The following is a 15,465-nucleotide window of genomic DNA, read 5'->3' on the forward strand; positions in this document are numbered from 1 at the left end:
GACTGGAAGGACAGAAGAATATTAGCAAGATTCAGATGTAAAAACGAGACCAAAACAAGGGAATACTGGAAAGAAGAGGGAGAAAACAGATGCAGACTATGTAAAAGGAAAGAAGACCTGAGACATGTAATAGAAGAATGTGAAGTAACGGGAGGACAAAAGGACATAGAAAAAACACTAAATGAAACTGGAGAAGGTCTAACAGAACTAAAAGCAATAATAGAGAAGAGAAGGGCAGTACAAGACGGGAAGGAACGACAGGAAGAAATCACAACAAGGAGACAAAAGCCCAAAGTTGCAATAGTTTTTTAGTCATTAGTTTTTAGTTTTTAGTTTTTGTTAGTTTTAGTTCTTAAAGATAGAATAATTAAAGAGTGCAATATAATAGAGTGGATAAAAGGGGAGGTAGATATATGAAAAGCGAAATAGGTATAAGAGATGTAAAACCGAAAGTTCGTCCAGAGTTGAAAGGCACGGACTAAGCAATAATAAATAAATAAATAAATAATATACAATATTATTTTATTTGAAGTCGACAAACGATTAGATAACCATATATTAATGTTCACAAATTACTCGCTATTGCTGTAAATTTCGTAGAACCTTCTGGATAATGATAATTGGGAGAGGAATATTGCGCAATTTAAAGAAGAATAATGTTTCAGAAAGGAAGTTTCGCTTTCGGCAGCTATGATATTACATTTATATATACAGAGTGTATATATTGAATACTTAATTATTTCTGCTATTACCGAAGATAAAAAAACATGATTCATAAAAAATGTGCTTCTGTGCATTTGATAATTATAATAGATATTCGCCCAAAGTAACAATACAGATTATTTGAAGGTTATCGATACTTTTTTATCTTAACGTCTGTTTGTTATAATAAGCTTCATAATCCCATAAGTACGTAATTTTGCTATGTCAGAATTATAAAAATATATATTAAGATTTATTCCAATTCACATATTTGCCGATAAAATTATTTTTACGCGTTATTTTTTAATAAATGTATAAAAACAACTTATCAACTGAGTTCATATTTCAGTTATTTATATTTCATTCACGTAATCCACATTTGTATCGACACTATCCGCAATCTTATCCAGACATTTGCATGCTGCGAATGCATGTCGTATGAAACAGAAATGTGGTATTTACAATTTGCAATACTATACTGGATAAATTAAAAAGTTCCTCCTATCACTACGAAAACAGTAAACTATATTTCTATTTGTCTATTCTAACAATTTTGCTTAAAATGTGTATTCCATTTTTTACATTAAGTATTAATATATAAAACTATTTCCGTATCCGCCTGAAATTGAAGTTTAAGCAGGGGAACGATTTCGCCAAATTACAACCCTGTATAAAATAGGCGCGATTTATTGAAAATAAACGGTATGACACACATTAAGCGACATGTGGACGAACTTATGAACACTTATGTAAGCGAAATTTTGTCGGCTCGTAATCATGTTCGTTACGTGTATACGAAGCTCCACAATATAACCTAAATTGTAAAAACAGTACAAAAGCATAACATAAATTCAATAATTTGCTCGGACATAGATACATTAAAAAAGGTTTACAAATATGTAACGAACTAAAATAATATCACGATACCATGTATAAATAAGAAAACCAATGTTTTGTATATGTTAACAATACAATGTCACTAACACACGTATGTGAGTACTTCGTGCATAAGTAACTTGTACCTAACAATTTTACCTTCATCAAATACAGTTTAACACGTGTAAAATGATCGAAGCATAGTTGCATTGACGGTGCTAATATAAAAGTTGAAATCATTGTACATATTACATAATTCTCGGTTGCAGGTATATTGTATACCTTGCACACGACTCCTATACTCTGAATGCGTATACGTATAGAATGACATAAGTGTTAGTCTATGAATGTGAGATTCACTGGTGTGCACGTGACTGAATCTCGAGTATACGTTTCTGTATAGTCGATGTATGACTAGCGGTACCGGTTGGTCGTCTAGTGAGATACATCTATATGTAGTTGGCTGTTCAATTATTCGAACGTCATGCGCGTGGTCAACCGAGTCCATCCTAATGCTTAGCAATCGGCTGTTCGCTATCGGCATTCGGCGAGCAAAGATTGTCAACGGTCTTGGTAATCATTGGAGTTCACGTCACGCCAGTGACAGCAGCTGTCGCACGTCGCACATATCGATAAAGTGCACGATGTTGAATTTATTCGGACCACTTCTCGACATTCCGACGACCTACTACGGGGCGCTGCTGGGCGTTGGATTCTGCGCTTATTATCTTTTTGAAGTTGTTAAAGTGAGTAACTTGATAAATACACCTTCTGTTTCATTTTGTTACCATTTTTCCGGAAATTAATTATTAGTTATGAATCGCGCGAATAGAACAATGGAAAAAAATGAAGTATACCTTATTATGAATCATTAATAAATTGACCGATTGAGTACAGGCACTTAATATGATTTTATGACAGTAATACCAATGTACTTGTGGATTTTAGAGAAAAATGATGGGGATATAAAATGATAATTTAAATATTATGAATGATATATTATTTATGTTTCTAGAGAAGATACTATATTTATAAATTAAACGTTTTTCTAAAAGAAGATAGATAACAGAAAATTTTAAAATAATAACTTTAATATAAACTTTTAATGTTATTAATATAAATCGATATATATATATCGATAATATAAAAGAATAATACAGAAATTGGTACATGATTGAAAGTAAAATTGAATAATAGGTAAACAAGTTCCCACGTATGAATATTTTGGAACTGAATCTAAATTTGCAATTGAATTATACACGACGGCGCGGCGGATAGCATTTATCCGCAGACTTTTAACCTTCGTTAAATTCAATCAGCACCACATTTAGTCCAGAGTCACGCGTCTATAGTGTCTGCCTTCATTCTATTAACGCCATTTATTGTAGAAAGATAAACTTCGCCAACACAACTTGAAACATTAAATTCATTCTGAGGCTAATTGTAAGCGAAAGTTATTTAGACTTTCACGGAGAAATAATCGCTACTCGGAGATGTGGCTCATGATGAGGGAAAACTACAAAGTTGAATCATCAATAACCGCATTGATAATTTTAAAGTACATTAACCTTAACCACACATAATCCATCCCTGAAAGTCTAATATCTCTAATATCATATATAAGCAACTTGTTTATAAATAACGATGAAGAATTCATATTATTTGATATGAATTACTTAAAAATTGCAATATACAATAGAAGATATTTGCTGTATATTTCATATTAATTTAATATTTCGTGTCTAATCTATTAATGGTACGACCTAAATAGATCTTTTGCAACGTTATTAAAGTTTCGTGATAATCACATTTGATTAATCTATCGAGAAATTTTCAAAGTCAAAGAATTTTTTCTTATCAGTTTATTAATTTATATCGATATATTATCAGGACTTCCGCGATATGATTCGATTACGAATACTTGGAACTCTCACACACCCTTCATGGTTCGTACGAGCCACGAGGAGATGTATCATCTATTAATTCGACCTTAAAAACTCCGAGGCACTTGCACTGAACATATTGTATGCGCATTCGGTGTGCGCGCGCAGCGCACGCAACACCGGAACAGGTAACATCGTATGTATTTGCTAAATAACAACTACTCGAATTGAAAATAATACAATACTAGGTAATCATAAACATCTCTGTATTCACGTGCTCAATTATTATCTACATACATAGATAAACATTAAATCTGTTTTTACGATTTATTGAAAGCAGTAAATATATATCTAGTAGTGAGTTTCTAGCGTGATCAGAAACTAAAGAATACAAAATACAAATCTGAATGTGGCAAGAAAGCAGACAAAAACAGTGAAATTTAAAAAATTATTCATCATGAAAAAGAATGTTCGTCAGGGAAAAAAATCGATGTGCAGAATATCTTCTCAGGACAGTATATTGGTTGATTTTACCTTTCTCTCCTTTTTTCATTCGATCTAAAGACGTGGAATATATAGTGATCTTAAAGTATTTACAGAACCTGGCGGAGAGATTATGTTACACTTGCTGCAAACACATGCAAGGAGCATATGTGGTTTTTTTGTGGTTAAAGTGTAAATGGAAACGGACAATGTATTTCCATACATTAACGTACAATTTTGCATCAATATAAACAGAACAATGGAAGAAATCTTACTTTTGTGAATTTAAGTTATCGTACTTCAATAACGTAAACTTTCTATACGTACAGGGTAGGTTATTCATTTAACTCAGGATCGGCGCTCGCGAGAATATTGAAGCGGTCACAATGTAACATATACGCTTCCTACTACAATCAAATGTCGTAAGCCATTTATTAGCTGTTATTAGAAGTATAATTAAGTGAGAACACAGAGTAGTTTGGTTATCGACGAAGGACTTTAAATTTAACATCGCAATAAGGAGAGGACGATCGCTGAAAAAGCGAACCTGGCAAATTTTCACTCAACGATTTCATGTTCCTGCGAGCTCCCGAAACTTCGAAACACGCAAGTGAACGCGATTTTGTTTGCATATGTAGCTCAATTTTTTAATAACAGAATTTAGCTTATCTGAAATGTAATTGCAATGTAATTTTTATTCAAAATCACATTCAAATGCCACAATTGTTGTGAACTGCGTTCGAACTAGTCGGAGAACAATAGAAGTTATTTATGTTAGAACAATAAGAACACGAACGTATCTTTAAATCACAGATTTACTATCAGTATTCGACAGCTCATAGTTGGTTCACAACATTTGATTGGAGTAGTAAGCCTCATGCTACACTGTTGCCATTCTCACAGTACATACTCAATGTACTGCAAGCGCGGGTTCCGAGTTAAATGCATAAATGCAAAATGTACATGTAGCAAAACATAGAATTTAAATAACTTACATAAATGTACTATGTACTAGTTCAAGTCTATGTTATATATGTATATTAATCGATTTCTTTTTATGGAAATGAAAATTGTGTTTATGGCTTACGTAACATCAACTCACCATATATGTAACATCAAATCATCTGAGAATATATAAATATTTTTTTCCAAAAACTGATACAAATTATAGTCTTTATCTATTTTATATCCACTATCACAGAAAGTTCTTTATGAATGATGATACCGATGATAATTAATCTACTTCTCTTTAAATTTTTTTGATGACTCATGTACATACAGTACAAGAAACGCTACTCGTGAAATAAACATTTTATTCGTTCATAAAAACTTATGAATAATTACAGGAAACATCCGATAATCGTACAAACAGACCCTGTGCATAATTGCACAGTCGTCATCCCTACTACGAGCGGAGAAATGGGGGGGAGGGGGGTGCGAGACCTGGGCCCCCTAACCTAGCCAGAGGCTCGATGGCCCGCCGCAATCGAGTAATGTAATATGATCCAGTATCAGATATCGTTGAGACAATGTATTTAGGTACTAATTCAAAAGTAAAACATTTTTATTTTTGACTTTCTTTTAATGAAACTTTTACTAATGTATTTAAGAAATCTTTCTGATGAAAATAAGACCAAACATGATATAATCTCAATTATATTTACTTACTGATATATATTTAGTTATCGTTTATTAAATAAGCAAATATACGCTAAATTATATTGTGTCTGATGTCATTTTAGTCAGAAACATGTAACAAATGTGTTGGTAAAAGTTTCATCGACCACAAATCAAAAATAAAAATTTTTTGAGTTAAAGTTTGCAGCTTGTTGTGACTCTTTAATATTTGTCGAATGTTCCCGACCCTCAGTCCCTCTTTCTCTTTCACTCGCATTATCCATTTCTATATTTAGCAAGTCTAAAATTTTAATTTCAAGAAATAGAATCGTTTCTCTATCTTCATAATTTACAACACTTGGCTCCCCATTTTCATACAATAATCGAATGTTTCCTAAGTTTATATCTACAAAGAATTTGTAATTCGTTATTAAATTAATATATCAAAAAATATTTTCCAGTAATAGTACATAATAATTGAAAGGTGATTACAGCAGTCAAGCAACAAAAAGTTATCATGAATAAATATATTCTTTCAATTTCTTTGGTACTTATAAATTATCTTCAATCCCCTGCAGCTGCTCAGCTCTAATGTTCGTTGATCAGACCGCTCATTGCGACCAATAAGTTGATGAAAAAAATAGCAAGCCTTTTAAATGACTTTCAGACGCCTATGCTGGTATGTGCGAATGGACCATTCCGATCATTTCTAGAAGAGCACGTATCTCTAGTGAGGAACAAGTTTTGGCCAACCCTATGGTGTTTCGAATCCAGGGCACAAACCATTATAGCAAGCCTTCTTAGATCGCGAATCTTGCCACCTATTCACTATAAAAGGTTGGTAAGTTTACGTCTAACGTTATTCCCACTTTTGTACAAAATCAATTCCCATATGAGAAGAGAAAAAAAATAGTGCAATAAAGGAAGCTTACAATTGAAAATAAGGAAAATTATCTGACTGGAATTGAAATATAAAAATCAAAGATGTTAATTGTTAATCAAATTATTTTTGTATTAAATTGTTGATTCAAATACTAGCATTTTTATACCAGAATATTAATTATCCTAAGTAATGTATACTTTTTTTCTTACGTCAGAAGAACTTATTGTGGCATGGTACAAGCAAAGATTAATGACCGCTCTTGTCTTGAAGTGCACGATTACAAGCTAATTACCAGACTCGTTTGCTTTCGATCTAATTAATCAATTGTCTCACAGAGAGATTCTGACCTTGTCGGATGGGGGTGAAGTGGCTCTGGATTGGGCGGAACAGGGATGTTCCGTTACTTCGCCCATCGTGATTATTCTGCCAGGACTCACCGGCGCAAGTCAAGCAGAATATATCAAGTGCCTTGTCTCGTCCGCAAAAAAAGTTGGGATACGATGCGTAATCTTCAACAACAGGGGATTAGGAGGCGTAGAATTAAAGGTATAGGAACATATATAAATTTTGTATAAAAAATATGTATCGATCTTTCTATCATATTCCTTTATTAACTTGTCTGTTTTAGTAATTTATATTTAGTAATATGTATTATATACATGTACATATTACTAAATATATATATATATATATATATATATATATATACAGGGTGGTTGGTAACTGGTGGTGCAAGCGGAAAGGGGGTGAATCGACGCGAAAAAAGAAGTCGAAAATATAGAATAAAACTTTTTTTTCTTTTTTTCTTAATTTTTCCATCGAGACAACGATCTACAGTGAGATCCGTTATAACGTACCGCACGCGTACCGAGCGAAAATTCAAAGTCGATTTTCTCGAAAACAAAGCCTCAAACGAAAAATTTTTATTCTACATTTTCGACTTCTTTTTTCGCGTAGAATCACCCCCTTTCCGCTTGTACCACCAGTTACCGATCACCCTGTATATGTACAACTCTATCAAATTGATGAATGAATGAAAATGCATTGAGAACAAAGTCAATGGTATTTTATCTTATTGTTCTCGAGTTGTTTCAATTCTACACGTTCAGTCTACTTATCCTTCTTTCTTGGAAATTGGAATGGAAGTTTAATCAAATAATTGTACAATTTCAGACTCCACGAATGTATTGCGCTGCAAATAGTGACGATTTATCAGAGGTTATCGAATACGTGAAGAAGATTCACCCTCATGTGCCCCTGGGAGCGACAGGAATCTCGATGGGAGGGTAATGAGAAAATCTTTTCCTTATATGCAAAACAGTTGTATAAGTGTCATATATATGTGTGTATATGTGTGTGTGTAAATCATTTGTTTGTTCATCGTCTTCGTATCTATACACAGAAGGCACATAAGAGATGTAATTAATATATTATGACAGTATCAGTAGCGATATAATAATAATTTCTTTTGTTATGCATGTATTTTTTCAGATTAATTTTAGGTAATTATTTAGCACGACAAGGAGTAATGGCAAAAGGAAAACTAAAAGGGGGATTCTTGATATCCGTGCCATGGAACGTATTCGCTGCAACGAAAAGTACGGAAGAGAATTATTTTAATTTGATGTTAAATAAGTATTTGGCCAGCACACTTCGTAAGAATTTACGGCGTTTACACTATTCTTCGGAAACCGGAATGTTCGACGTTGACATTGACACTATTCTTAAAGTAAGCTTGTCTACTAGAATTACTATAAAATATTTACTTTTAAAATTTATTTAAAATTAATGTTATTATTTTTAAACTGTGTTTTCTTTCTTTATGTGATCAGAGTCAAACATTGAGAGAGTTTGATTCACATTTTACGGTGAAACAATTCGGTTACAAAAATGTAGAGGAATACTATTCCAATGCAACCATACATGACAAATTACATTTGATTGACGTGCCGTTATTGTGTCTCAGCGCTGCAGACGACCCATTTCAACCATTTCAAGGTAACTTATTATTTTAAGTCACCAAATGATTACATTAGTCGTGCTTATTTTTTATATTATTTATTTAAGATAATTTATTTATGATAATAACCTTTTTTAATATCTTTTTTTTCGTTTAGCCATACCAGTAAAAGAAATATCAGAAACTAAAAATGTAGCTGTTGTTGTAACATCCCGCGGCGGTCACATTGGTTTCATGGAGGGTATGTGGCCAGTAAAAGAAGAACAATACATGGGTAAACTGTTTTCACAATTCTTCACCGCTCTGTTCACTACTGGTTTCGATTGTCAAATGTGATATGGAAATTAAATGAACTTACAAATTATATATCAATGCATTCAAATCTAAACATTAATATTTGCGTTCAGGCATTGCGTTAAATCTATCACGTGCCATAATTAATCATATTCAGGGTATTGCACATGCGATGTAAATAGTACTAAGAACTATTGACTTTCCTCCGCTTTTATACTAAAAAGATTTTCATGAACGACCTACGAAATATTAGTTAATAACATAATATATATAGATATAATTTTTTACAAGCACATAGAACAATGTATAAAAATAAAATGCACATATTCGTTTTTGCTAGTAATGTTATATTTATTTTTAATATACTAAGTGTTTAATATGAACTTTTGTTATGCATATCTTATTTTCAAAATAAATGACACTTTAGTTTTATATATTTGCTTTGTATTCGGGCAAATTTGCTTCAAATTAAAGAATATAAACAATTTAAGTCGTTTGAAATAGTTTTGTAATGTATCATTCAATAATTTATTTCGTTCATTACAAATATTTCGCACAAGATTATAATAAATAAAAGTTCCTGAACAAATTAATCTGGAAAGTACAAACAAACATATTCGTTATATTAACACTCTATTTCCAAGAGCTAATGTTGAAATTTGATTAATAAATTTAATAATATTAAAAACGCATAAATCCACATTTAAGGACTACATATTATGAATTGTGATACTATTATAGCAGTTAGAGACAAACATATTGTTAATGTATGTTGTTAAATTTTATATATAGTTTCTGTTATAAACTTTATAAACAAATATTGTAAAAAAATAAGATATCCTATATTATTTTTCCTAATTTTTTAATGTTAAATGTACGTAAAACGTAAAAGTTCAATAATATATTTTATCAATAAAATCTTCTTGTTATTCAATATTTAATAAAAATAAAAAATCACATTATATAGAATTTGATCAATATTATCACTTAATCCTAGAAGTTAGTAACGTGAATTAGAAAATGTATTTTGTTACATTAAATGGGAGAGGTAGGCTATAGTAAATTACATAAATTTTTTATTTGATACAAAAAAGATTTTTACTATAAAATAATTTGCTAAAAAGCATTCTAGAATATTTCGAAATATTATTTCGTAATATGAACGGTCATAATGTAAAAACACTTCCCATTGTATAGCAATAATGTTTTCGAATGTATTAAAATTAATTCTGTCCAATTAACTGTTAGGAACAAAGTAAGTTTTTCATTTTTTTTTCTCCCTACTAACATATTATATCCACATTAGTAACACAGCAATCAAAGAAGGATAAAATACAAAGGATTTGATCCATAGACAGAATTGTGTTAAAAGACCTGTACTTAGTATCAAATATAAGAATGTTAATATTCTCGATATATGTTACAATTTAAATTCTAAGTTCAATGACTTCACAATAAATGCTAAAATGTCTGTACTCTCTTCGATCTGAAATGAAAAATACAATGTTAATTATGCATGCATGATCAGTTAATTATTATATGTTAATACTAACCACTTTCATAGTCGGTTTTCCACCACCATGTCCGGCTTTAGTCTCTATTTTAATTAGTAAAGGATTTGTTTGTTGTGGTAATTTTCCCAATGTACACTGCAGAGTGGCGATAAGTTTTAGACTGTGTAATGGTACTACTCGATCATCGTGATCGGCAGTTAATAATAATGTTGCGGGATACTGTCCATTCTCCGGGATTCTCACATTATGCAACGGGGAATATTTTAAAAGATTTTCAAAATGTTTTGGGTCATCCGAACTACCGTAATCAGATACCCAGGCAACACCAATGGTAAATTTATGGAAACGTAACATATCCATTACCCTGTACGATAAATGTAAAACATAAAATATAAGATAAAATAGAAGATCAACATTTTTTAATAGAATTAGCATATCGACTTACCCAACTTGAGCAATTGCAGCACCAAACAGATCAGGTCTTTGATTTACGCATGCAGCAACTAATAAACCTCCATTACTGGCACCTAAAATACTTAGTTTCGAAGAAGTGGTATATCCTTTTTCAACCAAATATTCAGCAGCGGCTTGGAAATCATCAAATACATTTTGTTTGTTAAAAAATCGTCCCCCATTATGCCATTTTTCTCCATATTCACTAAAATACATAATAAAATATTATATATTAGAAACACATTCAACTAACGTCGTTGCTTACTCAACTTACCCGCCACCACGAATATTTGCCACGGCAAGTACTCCATTTAAATGCTGAACAAACACCAGCTTTGTAACGCTAAACGTCGGTTGAATGCTAACATTAAAGCCTCCGTAGCCATATAATAAAGCTGGCATGGAACCATCCAAAACTGCATCCTAAATAAAAGATCCATTATTGTACTTTGTTTAGTATAAATTTAATGAATTTAAACAATACTTACATGTTTCATTACTATAAACATTGGAATCTTTGTACCATCTTTGCTTGTATAAAATATTTGACTAGTCTTGTACAAACTTGGATCAAAATTTTTTACTTTAATTTCGCGTAGTACCTATAAATACATTTATATATATACACATACAATTCTTTTTAATTTTCTTTAAAGTTACGTTCCTAGTAATATCACTATTATTTGTGAAGTTAATACTAACTTGTGGTTCTTCTTCATTTTTCAAATCAACTCTGTATATAATACCAGGAACTAGAAATGATTTGAATTGATAAAATATTTCGGAATATTTTTTTTGTCCCGCAAAATTAACTATTGTACCAACATCAAGCGGAAATATTCTAAGTTTTTCACCACTTGTTAAACTGTGTAATTGTAAAATATTCTACAAAAAACAAACAAGATTAATGACATCATAACTTCATTTTTACTTTGTTTAAATTTTTCCATCGCAATGTTACAATTTTTTGTATTTGTTTTGAGTAATATTAATTCATGGTTACCTTAACATCTGCAATATAACAAGCTACAAATTTATCACCGTCAACTGCACATGCCCAATCTAATACATTATCAGGATGTTCTGGTAAAAGATCAACCCATTTTTCTTGCTTATAATCCAATAAATCTATAGCTATTAATTTGTAATTCGGCGCGTTTTTATTTGTCCGAAATATTGCCTTGGTATCATCGTTTGTTACATACTAATTAGGAAAGAAAAGGTTAAGTAGTAAAAAAAATATTAAAACTAAAAGAATAAATATTCATGCTACTATTATCACTAACTTCATAATCAGCTTCAAGTTTGTCAACTACTTGGGTTAATTGTAACTTTTCTGCTATTTTCTTCTCTGGTTTCAATTCCGTAAAGTAAACTAAATTATCTCTACAATCTTTCACAGGTGTAACAATTAACCATTTTCCACAATCAGAAACTTGTGCGCCTCTAAAGACAGAGAAATATATGCAACAAGTGTGTTAGGTAATATTTAATCAAATATGTTTGCATGAAACACATAGGATGCAATCATACGTATTTACAATTAATCAACTTTGTTAAAACACATACATAATGTATCACTCACATCCTCCATAAAGGTTCTTCAGGAAATTCAACTACAATGACATCTTCTGACTGAGGTGTACCAACAATATGATAGCATAGCTTTTGATCTCGATTACCTTCTGTTTCTGAACCATCGGTTTTACCTTTTTGATCTGGGTAACAACCATAAAAGATTCCACGATTGTCGTGAGTCCATGTTATTGGAGAAAATTTTACTTTTTCCAAAATTTCTGGGTATTTTTCACCTATATGTATTATTTAAGCATTGAGACTACGAGCCATGTAATTATAAATTCTTTTTACAGATAAAAATGCAAATTGTACCAGTTTCTGTATTCATGAAGTGGATTGTACACCAGTCAGATCCACTAATAGACAAACCATATGCATATATGCTACCATCTTCGCTAAATTTACTACTAGTAATCGCAATGGTACCATCTTCTGACAAAGTATTTGGATCTAAGAATATTCTAGGTTCACTATCCAATGTATCTTGTACATACAGAACACTGGAAAAAGAAATATTCATGTGTAATAATCAAACATAGATTAATATTTACTATTATTACCTTTGGTTTTGTAAGCCAGTATTTTTATAGAAATAATACTTATTTCCATATCTAGCAGGACATGAATATTTTGGAAAATCCCATAATTGTTTTAATCGATCATGAATATCTTGACGTGCTTTGCATGAAGCTAAATATGGTATGGTAACAGCATTCTGAGCATCAACAAATGCTTTAGTCTTTTCAGAATCAGGATCTTCTAACCATCTATATGAATCTTGAACCTGGTAATAAGAATGATAAAGTCTCATGTTTTATATTGTTTTTAATTTCTATTTTGAATAAAATTTATCATTATGTTTAACTAAAAAGTAGAAATATATCTCGTACTACTATTAGTTTATTAAGATAAACTGTTTCTATCATCAAAGAAATGTTATTTATAAACATATTTACGTATAAACTTCATTTAAAAAGATTATCTTTTTTCTTATTCTAACCTCGACACCATGATAATTATCGACAATGGTTTCATCGCGATACGCTTCAGGATATTGCAATTTCTCCATTATTTTTTGATTTTCTATGTGTTTTCGTATCGTAGGGTCCAGCACCTAGATATTTTTGAAAATAATATAATTGAAATTTTGGCAGTATCGCTGACAATTATGTTACTACAAAATCTTACTTTCACAGTCGAAAAAGCCGATGCGCAAATAAATTGTGGGCGCTTACTAAGCAAATTCTTGTAAATACCAGTTTGAATTTTACGTGAGCAAATTTTCGTCGATATGTTTGCAATTAAGAACATAGCCATAATACGTATTTTTCTTACTTAACACATACTTTTTGTGAAATATAAACTAAATGCTTTTTTGTAATATTACACATTAAAATAGTCACCAATACAATCAAAATTCTATTAATCTATAAGTGATATATATATATATATATATATATATATATTGTACAAAAATTGTTACTTTTCTGAATAAACTCTGATAAATGTCTTAAAAAGATTTATATCCTTTATATATATATATATATTATAAATAAAGGGTAGTAAATTATTTGTTTAGCTAAAACCATTACTATTGCAAAATTATACATTATTAAAATATAAATATTAAATATTTTTATTGTATCTTCAACAAATTCGATAATACATATAAGTTACTCGTTTAAATATAGCAAATTATAATTACGCATAAAGCGCTCGTCGTATCTGCTTTTCTTAAAAAAATACAAATCTTATCTTGTTCTTCACGAAATCGTATTTCACGTATGCGATTTCTACATGAAACGTTCCAGTCAAAATTAAATTATGATCAGCTTTCATTTTAACGAGCGCGGTTAAAGACAATTCGTACAATATTAGATAAAAATCACGTGACAGTTGATATAAAACACATTTGAAAAAAAACTGACAAACTGCGATCAGTTGTGTGTATGGTAAGGGCCAATAAGGATAAAAAATTTGTATCGGAGTAATTAAAAATGTCATTTATCAGCATAGTTATAAATGCAATAGTAGTGTGAACGCATGATACGGAAGAGTAGGGGATATATTCTTATCAAATTGGCCTTAATTACTTCTTCCAATACCATACAGTATTACTTAGCTGTTACTAGGATATAAATACGAAGCACAGTATCGTACAATAAAGACAAATGTTTATACAGATAAAAAAATAAGAGGTATATACATTTTTAATGCTCTATTTTACATAAACTTTATTTTTATTTTATCCATATTTGTTATTTAAAAATACTGAAAAAAATACATGTAATATAAATATTTTTACAAAATCTGATACTATTTTTCCAAATATAATGTAATTACTTATAACCTTTAAACGGAATAGCATAGTTTAAAATTGATAACAAATTAATTTTCCATTATTAACATTTTTTTATTTAATCTAATAACAGACAATATTACAATAAATAAAATTCACACAGAATACAATTTTTAGCAAATATATTTATATGAAAAAATTAAGGAGAATACGGAAGGATATGCATGGTACTATTTACGAGTCTGAAACTTCGTGGGAGAGAGTCGATTACGAAGAAGAAGATATATACATTTGTGACGTGTTATCATGAGCAGGTCAGCTGTACTGCCTGTACTTTGTGCTGTGAACTTCGATAACCTCCCGCATGGAGGTTTAAAGACCTCCCACTACTTTCTTCAACTATAGTAGGAGTTTATATAACATTAAAATCTCCCGCTAGAGTATTCACAGTGAATCGGAGAGTGCATCAGTGAATTTTAGCTCCGATTCGTAATTGCGTGCAATTTATTCTCAAGTGTAGTAACGTTACAAGAACCAGCGATTCTATCTTGGACGGAATTTACGCATCGATAGAGAGGAAGAGGTCGCCCTAGTCACCGTATACCGTTCGCTGCGGATAATTTGAATACTTTCCAAACTGTCAGCACACGGAGGAATGCAAAAGGACTGCCGAGACTGTTTAGGTATCCGATACCGTATTAACTCCCTGGATCAAACGTGGAAGTGGTTGCATCAAACAATTGCCCTTCACGATTACCTAATTTCTATAACAGCCATTCAATCTAACTTTTCGAGATTTTGTCAGTAAGGGTGCTATCTACGGACAAAAATATTAAACATTGTCAAGGCTGATTTCGTTACAAAAACAGAGGTGTTAAAGGAAGTCTCGCAAATTTAGTAATTAAAGACTGATTTCACGTACA

The 15,465-nt window shown here is 31.0% G+C and overlaps 3 protein-coding genes and 1 long non-coding RNA gene across 6 annotated transcripts; 2 read left to right on the forward strand and 2 right to left on the reverse strand.

The window, feature by feature from the left end:
• Positions 1-505: 505 nt before the first annotated feature.
• LOC143302492 (uncharacterized) lies at positions 506-1,914 on the reverse strand. The gene is made up of 2 exons (XR_013058061.1): positions 1,738-1,914; positions 506-1,516 (listed from the first exon to the last, which is right to left on the reverse strand). It is a non-coding gene; the product is annotated as an uncharacterized LOC143302492 (long non-coding RNA).
• Positions 1,915-2,004: 90 nt separating this feature from the next.
• On the forward strand, positions 2,005-13,222 carry Hydr1 (abhydrolase domain containing Hydr1). 3 transcript variants are annotated; one of them, XR_013058059.1, is made up of 10 exons: positions 2,005-2,324; positions 6,229-6,398; positions 6,780-6,990; positions 7,618-7,730; positions 7,936-8,173; positions 8,277-8,442; positions 8,562-8,678; positions 12,068-12,147; positions 12,264-12,465; positions 12,537-13,222. XR_013058059.1 is itself a non-coding variant. In XM_033349081.2 (7 exons), the coding sequence occupies exons 1-7, from the start codon at positions 2,091-2,093 to the stop codon at positions 8,738-8,740; spliced, it is 1,311 nt and encodes a 436-aa protein (XP_033204972.1). In that variant the 5' UTR covers positions 2,005-2,090; the 3' UTR covers positions 8,741-9,132. The 3 variants fall into 3 exon arrangements, 1 of the variants encoding a protein (XP_033204972.1); XR_013058060.1 differs by lacking the exon at positions 2,005-2,324 and adding an exon at positions 3,502-3,649; XM_033349081.2 differs by lacking the exons at positions 12,068-12,147; positions 12,264-12,465; positions 12,537-13,222 and having other exon boundaries at positions 8,562-9,132.
• LOC117165731 (prolyl endopeptidase) lies at positions 9,758-13,639 on the reverse strand. Its single transcript, XM_033349074.2, has 13 exons — positions 13,432-13,639; positions 13,244-13,357; positions 12,804-13,027; positions 12,556-12,743; positions 12,251-12,476; positions 11,952-12,111; positions 11,669-11,869; positions 11,368-11,550; positions 11,154-11,267; positions 10,940-11,088; positions 10,658-10,870; positions 10,252-10,576; positions 9,758-10,184 (listed from the first exon to the last, which is right to left on the reverse strand). Exons 1-13 carry the CDS (start codon positions 13,558-13,560, stop codon positions 10,119-10,121), a joined length of 2,292 nt encoding a protein of 763 aa, XP_033204965.1. The 5' UTR covers positions 13,561-13,639; the 3' UTR covers positions 9,758-10,118.
• Positions 13,640-14,298: 659 nt separating this feature from the next.
• LOC117165738 (uncharacterized) lies at positions 14,299-15,350 on the forward strand. The gene is made up of 2 exons (XM_076617378.1): positions 14,299-14,441; positions 14,720-15,350. The coding sequence occupies exon 2, from the start codon at positions 15,198-15,200 to the stop codon at positions 15,348-15,350; it is 153 nt and encodes a 50-aa protein (XP_076473493.1). The 5' UTR covers positions 14,299-14,441; positions 14,720-15,197.
• Positions 15,351-15,465: the final 115 nt, after the last annotated feature.

Source organism: Bombus vancouverensis, chromosome 3 (assembly GCF_051014615.1).
Source record: "Bombus vancouverensis nearcticus chromosome 3, iyBomVanc1_principal, whole genome shotgun sequence".
NCBI lineage: Eukaryota > Metazoa > Arthropoda > Insecta > Hymenoptera > Apidae > Bombus > Bombus vancouverensis.

Bases quoted from the DNA above. Each gene is read 5' to 3' on its own strand.
- Hydr1 (XM_033349081.2), top strand. From the start codon at position 2,091: ATGCTTAGCAATCGGCTGTTCGCTATCGGCATTCGGCGAGCAAAGATT. The intron at 7,731-7,935 runs GTAATGAGAAAA...GTATTTTTTCAG, and splicing joins ACAGGAATCTCGATGGGAGG to ATTAATTTTAGGTAATTATT. The intron at 8,443-8,561 runs GTAACTTATTAT...TTTTTCGTTTAG, and splicing joins CCCATTTCAACCATTTCAAG to CCATACCAGTAAAAGAAATA.
- LOC117165731 (XM_033349074.2), bottom strand. From the start codon at position 13,560: ATGGCTATGTTCTTAATTGCAAACATATCGACGAAAATTTGCTCACGT. The intron at 11,089-11,153 runs GTAAGTATTGTT...TCTTTTATTTAG, and splicing joins TGTTTATAGTAATGAAACAT to GATGCAGTTTTGGATGGTTC. The intron at 10,185-10,251 runs GTTAGTATTAAC...TTTTCATTTCAG, and splicing joins GAAAACCGACTATGAAAGTG to ATCGAAGAGAGTACAGACAT.
- LOC117165738 (XM_076617378.1), top strand. From the start codon at position 15,198: ATGCAAAAGGACTGCCGAGACTGTTTAGGTATCCGATACCGTATTAAC.